This window comes from Patiria miniata, unplaced genomic scaffold (assembly GCF_015706575.1).
Source record: "Patiria miniata isolate m_02_andy unplaced genomic scaffold, ASM1570657v1 HiC_scaffold_4, whole genome shotgun sequence".
NCBI classification, from domain to species: domain Eukaryota; kingdom Metazoa; phylum Echinodermata; class Asteroidea; order Valvatida; family Asterinidae; genus Patiria; species Patiria miniata.
This window is the reverse complement of record NW_024037071.1, coordinates 6,054,862-6,065,183: the sequence shown is the minus strand read 5'-3', so window position 1 is coordinate 6,065,183 and position 10,322 is coordinate 6,054,862. Positions and strand designations below refer to the sequence as shown.

Here is a 10,322-nt window from a genome sequence, read left to right as displayed (position 1 = left end):
GCGTATTTCTCGGATTAGCGAGGAATTTTTGGCATGTGCGCATCGAGGCGCATGTAAGGATTTTGTGCTTACATGCGCAGTCAGCTGAATACGTGCACAAGCGATAATATTTATTTATTTTAAATATTTCGTTTCCGCCAAAGAACTGTTTGCCTGTTCCACAAAATATTTATGTGCTGAGCAGCTAGCTTCGTGGAATTGGCCAATGTTTTGTTTGGAAGGAATCCGATTGATATTTATATTCAATGATTTCAAGTATGATCGTCTGTGATTTCTCTTTAATGAGCAAATATCATTTCTTCCAAAGGAACGGCGTTTTTTTTGTGTGAAATACATGAAATAATGTATTTGCAACACTCCCGTTGGGATTCTGTAAATATATTTGTAGGCCTAATGTTTTGCATTGAATATCCTAATCATTAGAATCGGCCGGTTCGATATTATTATCCCAATTTAAAGCTCTTTTGTTTTCAAGTTTAACATGTATATTTATTTGTATTGTTATTTAACAACACATTTTCAATTTTGTTCCCGATATTTTTTTGGTCATAAGAACCCTGGATAAACGACTTCACAATGTTATCATCAGATACTGCAGGTTAAGAAGTCGATTCAAGTTTATTGACTTAACTTACTTTTATTAAACTATATTAAATGACCGTTATTTACCTGCAAAATGGCGTCCCAGTGCACTGATGAATGTCCTTTTTACAAAAACACATCATTGTTATTGGTAGAGCGTAATTGATTTTGAATGATGGATGAAGTTATGGGTATTACCTAGTGATACACATCAATAAATGACCGTTTTCCCGATGCCTGTGTATTTTGTTGATTATTGTAGTCACAAAGCAACAATCACGAATATCTTTGCCATCACCATGATCACCATGGCAACTTCCACTATGACCAATTGAGGTCGCCCTTTGGGCAGTCCAGTCAGATTCCAGGGTGGTGCCGATCAGGTAACCTATTAAAGCATGCATTGCAACTCTAAGGATTTCCTTCCCTATTTGGATTAGCTTACACACTTGTTGGGTGAGGAGAGGGGCGTGTCCATGTTTGGAGCCAAGGGGAGGGGTTGGGTGAAATGAAAACGGCTCTTTGAAGGTAAACCACATTTTCTTCCGCTTACAATTTTTTTTACGCATTACAAGGGCGGATCCAGGAATGTTTGCGGGGGGGGGGGGGGGTTCATCATCAAATTAATGCTGAATGTAGACCGTTTTTCCCCGGACACTTAACCTCCGTAAAATCAATAGGAGGGGTGGGGGTGGTGGGGGGTGGGGGGTGGGGGGGGGGTGGGGGAGTGGGGGGTGACATACTTTCAACGGGGCGCTGTTCAAATAATCCGACCATCAAATCATCGGACGAACACTATATTACAGAATAGTGTACACAGAATAGTGTACAAATACCCCCGTAACCCAGCAGGCTCTGTCCATATTTTGTGCACAGGCGGACATTATTACCAGTATAATTATTTGTGGGTGTCAGAGCAGGGAGAAGGGGGGGGGGGGAGGGGGCGGTTCACATTATTTGTATGTCTTTCTATGAAAAACAATTGAGTCAGACCTGTTTTTTTTTTACCCCCAAACCCCCCTCTGGATCCGCGCCTGCATTATAATAGACCCGTATAGCTCGTTGTTTAACTCTTTAAGAGTAGGAAGGCAGGAATCAACCCTCTATCATCATCGTGTTTTTAGCTTATGAATTCACGGAAATTTTTACACTAATTTCATAAATATAGGGCATATAAGTTTCGGGCATAAATAAGCTTTCATATATAAACGTCATCATTTCAAGCTCTGTCTTTAAGGGCTTTGTACTGACCAGAAAGTGGGCGGAGAGTATCGCTAAAGTGGGGGTATTTGTGAGTATTAATGGATCATAACGTAAAAATGACTCCGCGTTCTTTTGTATCGAACAGAAAATTATTACAAACCAAGGTATACAATATCTCCGATATCAATTTATTGATGTTCACTAAGTCCGACATCATGCAACTTAAAATAAAATGTGAAAATAGTATCCAAAAAGGTACAATGCCTGTCATACAGATGCAATTTTCAGAAATAGAATATAATAATGTCGTTTCAAACTGTAAATATTCAATGCGTTTGTACTATTTTTTTACTTGGATCGAAGCCATTATGTGAAATCTTGTTATAGCATCATTTTGCATCCCCCAAAATAAATTACTGCATAGTTATCAAAATAAGCTCATGCGTGGATTAAAAATCGTACTCGTATTAAACGACATGTGAAATTATATTGTCTTTATTGCTGTCATTTAAAAAAAAGCAAGAAATGCACGTGATTTTAAGTTATCAGTCAACATTATTGACATATTTTTGGAATAAAGAATGCTAATGACCAAATCGAGTTTCACGACCAAAAGGTTGTGAATTTGTTTTTTTAACTGAAACTTCAACAGGTTAGGCTTTGAAAATTCTTATTTTGATTTTGAGGGGTATTATCATTGAAAACGAACAAAATGCATGAAAATAAAATAAATCTATATGCCTTAAAATGTGAAACATAGTGTAAAAATGATGCTAGATACATCAATAATGTGCACACAAATTTAACATTAATATTCCGGTAAAAGACCTTTATAAAATTCAACTCACTTGTTTTAAGATATTTTATCTTTGCTACAGTTCTATTTGTTAGCCTTTGCTAAACTACTTTATGAAATGGAAAGAGTATCTTACAAAACAACCCCATTCTAAAGCTGAAGATGTATTCCATCTGCTGTTACACAATAAGCAATACTTATACACACTTTGATGACATGTCTTATTTGAAAAAAAAACGTGTTCAGCTTACACTTTATTATAGGACTGGTAAACATCTTACTAAAATACTTGCACCAAAAGCTGATGTTTGTTGCATGATTATTTATTTTCAATTAACTTACAATCACCATTTAGGCACAACGGATCATTTGCATTTATCCCAAAAGTAACCCATCAAATTATCAAAAAAAAAACTTACTTGGATTAAAGATCGTACTTGGAGTAAACACCCCTTGAAATTATCCCACCTGGCTTCTTGTCATTTTTAGACTAAATCAAGAAGCTAGTTGATATTTAACGATCTCTTAACTGACTAAAGTTTTCAAAAGCAAGAGTGCTAGTGACGAAACAGTGCTTCGTGGACTAAATCTTGTGTGTGGGGTTTCACTGTTTTCAGGGGAAAGCACTTTCCACTGATCTGAAACTTCAACAGGTTAGGTTTGATCATTCTTTTCTGGATTTAGAGTGGTGTTATTTTTAGTAACGAATAATATGCATGAAAAGCAACTGATCCTATGTGCTTTTAATAAAATAATACACAGTTTTCTTTACAAGATTGCAATTTCGAGAAACGAAAATACATGTTTTGCAAAATCTGTTGTTTTCTTTAGAATGTCATTAGATGTCAAATAAACGATTAAAGTGCTCAGGAAAACAGAATGAGTGTTTGCAACGAAAACTAAAATGTATAGTTCCCCACTTGAACAAGACGACGTAAAACTCTTCACAACCATTTTATTGTTTTAAAATTATTCACAATCATTTGAAAACAATTAACAACTATTTTATTCAAATTTGGTTTTGCCCTTCACCGACGTTTTTTAAACACTGTATACTCAGTGTGTTACCTCCCGAGTGAAAGTTGGAAAAAATCACTCGGTTGGGACTCGAACCCACGACCTCCTGCTTTCTAGTGCAGATGTCTTACCACTCGACCACTGAGCTAACAGGATCGGTTGGCTGGTTCGAATCTGATGTACATAGCAGCGGGTACCGCATAAACTATTACAAGATGGAATTTTTGCGTCGGGGTGATATAAATCAAATTTGGTTTTGCCCTTCACCGACGTTTTTTTAAAAAACACCCCGACGCAAAAATATCACCCCGACGCAAAAATTCCATCTTGTAAAACTATTTTATTGTTTTATTCAGGTCTACCTTTTCAGTGTAATATTTTTCTTTATGGAAATGAGAAATGATATTGGTATTTTTTAAAACTCATTTCCTTTCACATCTAGTTTCTTAGATACTTTTTGACATTCCTTTAACATGATGCTTAATTGCATAAACATGCATTCACAATATTCTTCTTGTTCCAATTTATTATATAAAACTTTCATTGACTATTCTTTCAGGCGGGGCATAGATTTATTTATGACACTTGGTTTTACTAAAGCTGATATTTATGCATTTTTTTTAGTCATTCTGTTTTGAAGTTTCATTTGACCAGAACAGCGCTGTGTGTTCATTATTATGACGGCAGCAATTCAAGGTCTGATCGGCAAATACAAATGATAAGTTGTTTAGCTGGTCGCTGGAATTTTAAATTAATTCTTGGAAAAACCCACACAACTGTGTTTATTTTGTTTGTGTTTCATGTTCAGGAATGTTTAGCGTAGTGTCTCTGACAATCCTCATGTGACTCGTTCGAGTTGAGAGAAAATAAGGAAGGAAATTCAAGTCTAAGAAGCAAGAAAGGGATGAGGGAAAACAGTTCTTGACAGAAACCACGTGATGCAGTTGTAGTTTTGGCCCTTTATGGGAATCGAACCGGAGCCACTAGATTTTTCAATGATGGTGCAATAAGAGTGCAGACGACCACCTCAAATGTAAGAGAACAAATCCGATGCAATCAGCCACGATTCAGAGTAAATTCAGCCTGAAAGAAACTCTAGTTGGATGTGATTCTCGTGATATAGGCAAGAGACAAGAAAAGCGCATAGCCTGATTGAGTATAAAGACAACAACAAAGTAGCCCTGGTTGGATTTGAACCGTGGACAAGGGAAGATGAAAGGCAAAGAAACTACTTATAGCACTACGTAAAGTTGAGACTTTCCTCATTGTCAAGATGTGAACCGGGTACCGATTGCCTAGAGGCAAGCAAGCACTGCAATGCTTAGTCAAGTAATGAAGTAACCATGACAGGATTTGAACCGGGGACAAGGGAAGGTATAGTAGACAGGGGAAGTATACGTATTAGCTGCGTCAATCCACACAGCCTAGGTGTGAATCTGGTACCGATTGCGTAGAGGCAGGTAAGCAATGAAATGCTTTGTCAATTAATGCAGTAGCCCTGACGGGATTTGAACCGGGGACATGGGAAGGTAGTAGACAAGGGAAGAAGCACTACGTAAGCTGGATCAAACCACACAGCCTAGATATGAACCTGGTACCGATTGTGTTGAGACACTACAATGCCAATTTAATTATGCAGAAGTCCTGACTGGATTTGAACCGTAGACATGCTGAGGTGGAAGGCAAAGGCATACTGTTTCATTTCAGAAAGCTGTGAATTCACGACGACCTCGGAAATGAACCAGCTACCAGAGGACAGAGGCAAATAGAAAATCACTTTATTAAGCTCAATCAATCCTCGATGACGTAGGCATGTTATCTTTTCGTTTTTTAAGTTTTATAATCTTTTTTCATCAATTGATTGACCACCTATTACTTTTACATTGTGCCAAATCGGCTTAAAGTTGGTAACCCATGCTCTTCAACAAACTTTATTTTCTTCTCATAATCCGTTTTTAACTTGTATGTTTTGATCCACCGACAAAACCTCCTTTGCGTATTTTTGGACGTCTGCAACCTTCTAAAAATGATTTTTGTTTTTGGCACCAAAGAAATCCACTTTGCGAGCAGACTCACTCTCGGTCCGTACACTATCGATACTGATTTTTGGGCGGGGACCAACCTACCCGCGAGAACGGAATTTTTGTCTGACAGCCAATAGTTCAAAATTGTAAAGTAATAATTTAACAACTAAACATGGGCCGATTATTCTTCGGTCGATGTCTCATTCCGAAGTGAATAATTTTTGTATCCATAATAATGGCAACTTAGAAAATGAATCCATTTTTTTTCGGGATGAAACTGAAAACTGAATAGCGCAATGAAGAAAATAAAATAAAAAAAGCCATGTCGATGGTTTACTTTCACTGGCATATGTGTCATCCATTTTTATTTGAACTTTGCAACGATGTGTCAGCACATTAATGCCATCTCTCTTTATCAGTTAATTAAACATAGGTGACATTTGGAAGATTTCTCTTGACCACCTGCTTGACACTTTCTGCGTTGGGACCACTGTAATCAAGATGAAACGTCCGTAGTTGAGGCAGACGTATCCCGAGTCGAGCAGTAAGCATTGCCACTCCAGAAATACTGAATCCATTTCCGGGAACAGCAAGCCACCTTAAACGTTGCCAAGCATGCAAGATTGTGATCAGTTCTGGGAGGTCATCGTCATTCAGTCCACATGTGTCTAATGTCAACGAAGACAAAGACCAACGAGCAAGAAAATCCATAATAAAAAGAAATCCGTGGAGGTTGGTATCGGACACAGTTAAGCGTTCCAACCCATCATATCCATATAGTGCGATCTCTAATCTACGGACGTCTTTATACGTTCGTTTACGCAGTTTGACTTCCTCGATCTGATTGCATACACGGGATCCTAACAAACGCTCATCGTCAAAGTGAGACATCTCATTAATCTCCAGATGGAGCTCAATTTGACCACGAAGCCTCTCATCCATCCCTTCAAGTGTTTCTTCTAAGGTCTGCACCTCCTCGGTCGCTTGTTCAGACATAATGTAAGTGACTCTGAACGGTTTCAGTGCCACAAATCCTGTGTCAGGCCTGATGTTATAATTCAGTAGTATCTCCCTCAGCAGCTTCAGGTCTTCTTGCGATCTACAAGTGATAAGAAAATCAGGATGTATTGCAGTGTGGCCACGCAGTTGATCATTAATATCCTTCAGCAGCACCAATTCGTCATGCGAACTGCTGAGGAAAGTGAAGCTCGTAAGTTCTACTAGTGGCTTACGGAGACACTGCAAGTAATAGCGCATCGCTAACAGATCCTCCTGATTATTACATGCCGCGTCATCTGGCCGGTCTAGTTTATCAGCCATTTCGTCGGAACCAGACTCAAATAACATCAGGCGTACCAGATTCTGCAGTGTAACCTCGTCACGCCATCTTCCTTTGTTACGTTGTTGTTGTACGTGCTCCAGGATGAGCCCAGTAGCCGCAGACCCCGACGATATGCCGCATGCAAACCGAAGCAGATATTCCATTGCACGGACATTGTCTGGATTGATCTGCTGCAACCTCTCATGGAACTCCTGTGGTTGGTGATGCAGATTGGCAAAGTAGTTTGCTGCACAGAATTCTTGGATGGTCTTGTGTAAGAATGTTACTACTTCTATCTCCCTCAAGCCACTCGTGAAACTTTCTTGTTGAAGGAAACCCAATCGAACACCATCCTGTGTTAAGTCATTCTCATCAAATTCCTCGGAGGAGAACACCAGCCTTTCCCCTTTGGGGTCTAGTAACCCATTCAGAGCGACTCGCCCCAGTCCACACACGACTGATTGCATCAACTCCACCTCATCCTCGCCTTCATTGCGACGGCGACTGACTAGAGCCCTAGCAAACTCTGTGTATAGCTCCGTTAATTTCTCGGGCAATCTCGACAGATTTCTCCAAACTACGCACAGGAAGAGTACAATGATTGGAATCTGGGCCAGTGTGCGCATCATTGAGCTGGACATTATGTGTGAAATTAATAATAACCTTTTGTTTGCGTCATATTTGTTAGCAAAGTAGGATGTTATGTATTTCTTTGCAGTTTCGATCGTGAAGCCCAGTGTTCGAACGTGGGCGTAGTGCGGGTATTCCTTGATGGCAAAATCAACCATGTGTGGCCGAGTTGATACTAAGACAGTGCTGCGTGTCAGCACCTTGTTATGCAAGATATCCTTGACCCCATAGCCACCTTCAGGTGCTGGAGAATTCAGAACATCGAGAGGAATCTCATCTAATCCGTCCAGTAGGAAAGCTGTATCCGCTTCGTTATCATCAATAAGTTTCTTCAAAACTGCCTTCTTAAAGTTTGGTAAAATTTGGTCGCGTATGGCCTCAAGGACGCAACTTGTCTGTTGCATATCCCTCAACTTCACCAGGAACACAAGTTTGAACTTAGCCATCACGGAATTCGGATCAGTACTCGCATTTGCAACTCTCAATAAAAGAGTTGACTTGCCAAATCCTGCCAATCCTGAAAGAAGGATCCTGAGCTTTCCGACTACATCTTTAAACATGTCTCCCCAAGAGTCTAGAGGCTTTGTTCTAACTTTATCTAAATTCCGTGTCCCCTCTGGTAAATGAATGGGTTCTTGTGTCGTCTCATTACCTTCTAATTCCTGAGTGAGTTCTAATTCAGAAAAGAACTGATCAATAGCCACGGTCCTGGAAGGATCTAAGGGGTGTGCAGGGATGGTACTTGTTGTGGCCTTGTAGTACTGGATAAGCTGCTGCTGACAGCGCTCCAGAACGGTCACCACTCTGGAGAAACAGCAACACATCTTTTGCCTTGTTCCTAAAACGAGAAGAAAATTCGTGTCAGTGTTTTCTTTTTAATATCCGCAGTGAAACAATAGAAAAGAACATTTTAAGAGAAAGTCATCGTTTAAGATTGAAGTAAACACTGAAAAAGAATAACTTCTATCGAAACTCGAGTAAAAACTCGATCTTTTTGATTGAATGAATTAATCCTTGGAAATAAGAGAGTATTTATTTGTTTGTCATCTCAATTAGGGAAGAGAATTCAAGAGGCCCAGGACACCCCCAAAAGAAGAAGAAGAAGAAGAAGAAGAGGAAGAAGAAGAGGAAGAGGAAGAGGAAGAGGAAGAGGAAGAGGAAGAGGAAGAGGAAGAGGAAGAGGAAGAGGAAGAGGAAGAGGAAGAGGAAGAGGAAGAGGAAGAGGAAGAGGAAGAGGAAGAGGAAGAGGAAGAGGAAGAGGAAGAGGAAGAGGAAGAGGAAGAGGAAGAGGAAGAGGAAGAGGAAGAGGAAGAGGAAGAGGAAGAGGAAGAGGAAGAGGAAGAGGAAGAGGAAGAGGAAGAGGAAGAGGAAGAGGAAGAGGAAGAGGAAGAGGAAGAGGAAGAGGAAGAGGAAGAGGAAGAGGAAGAGGAAGAGGAAGAGGAAGAGGAAGAGGAAGAGGAAGAGGAAGAGGAAGAGGAAGAGGAAGAGGAAGAGGAAGAGGAAGAGGAAGAGGAAGAGGAAGAGGAAGAGGAAGAGGAAGAAAATCAAGACGACCCCCGACCCCACCTTTTTGACTCCGACAAAATTCATTGTAACAGTTCAAACTGATGGCCATTTGAGTTTTCTTTGGTTTCTAAGCAGGCTAAACTTGAACGAACTAAGAGGTGCTCCTTTAACAGTTTTTCTTTTGGTGGTTAAATGCGTTTTAATTGTTAATTAGTGCCTGTGTGAAACGAAGTTTTACAATGAAGACTTGGATCGAATTTTAGAAGCAATCGCTACTGAATGCTCTAAACCAGTACAGATCGGGTTCAAAATAAACAACTGAACGAGTTTTATAAGCAGTTTTTTTTAAATTGCGTTTCCAGGGTTCTTCAACAAATTTTTTTCTTCTTATAAATTTTCAACTGTGCTATTTTACTCCAAACTTGCCTGTCTGGGCCCCCCTAATAAGCACGGCGCTCGCTGGGTGTAATGTTTACATTAATATCTGGCCTGGACATGTCTAATGATTTGACTCATTATGAATTCGGAATATTTGTATGCGCCCATCAAAGCAGCGATATGCATGACATGTCCACAGAGAGGACCCATGATAGCCAACCCATATTACTGGGGAAGCATCCATTATTAAAGTGGGGATACCATTAGCTTGTTTGACCAATGCACGCTTCTTTCTTATTTTCTCTTTTTTTGAACGATTTTCATTATTATTATTACACTCAGTGGTTAATTTGAAAATGTGTAAAAAAAAAAAAAAAATCGACCCCTCGAGCAATCGATTCGCTCCAGGCTATTTTGCATGGTGAGGCATTCACCACACAAGTCATGTGTACATACACGTGCACTGAGACGCTTAATTCCTAGGTGCAAAATAAATATTCATATCCTCCTGATTATTAACCAATTAGAGTGCTCCATCCAATTTTGGCAGCATAGCAAGTCCCATACGTTGTGTGCAAACCCGGATACATATATTCAGGGAGGGACGGATGGGGGGGGGGGGGTCTGAGAGCCGAGCGCTTACGGCGATCTGTGTGCCTCTTCCGTTCGTAAAAAAAAAGGGGTGTGTAAAATAGTGATGTAAGAAACATCCCTTTTGAAGTCGTAATTTTAACACTTTCTGGTTTCTACAGACGTTATTAAAACTCTTGTTCCATACTAAAATTGTATGTTAGTCCAATATCGAAAGAAAAAAATTCTAGAAAAGAACCTGATTCGTTTCGTTTAGTCATGCAGTGAATCCTGC

At 39.7% G+C, this 10,322-nt stretch overlaps 1 protein-coding gene across 1 annotated transcript; it reads right to left on the bottom strand.

Annotated features, from left to right (window-relative positions):
* Window positions 1-6,045: 6,045 nt before the first annotated feature.
* Window positions 6,046-8,397, bottom strand: LOC119740073. The gene has a single exon (XM_038215276.1). It carries the CDS (start codon window positions 8,395-8,397, stop codon window positions 6,046-6,048), a length of 2,352 nt encoding a protein of 783 aa, XP_038071204.1.
* Window positions 8,398-10,322: the final 1,925 nt, after the last annotated feature.

Coding starts and splice junctions, on each gene's coding strand:
- LOC119740073 (XM_038215276.1), bottom strand. CDS start 8,397: ATGTGTTGCTGTTTCTCCAGAGTGGTGACCGTTCTGGAGCGCTGTCAG.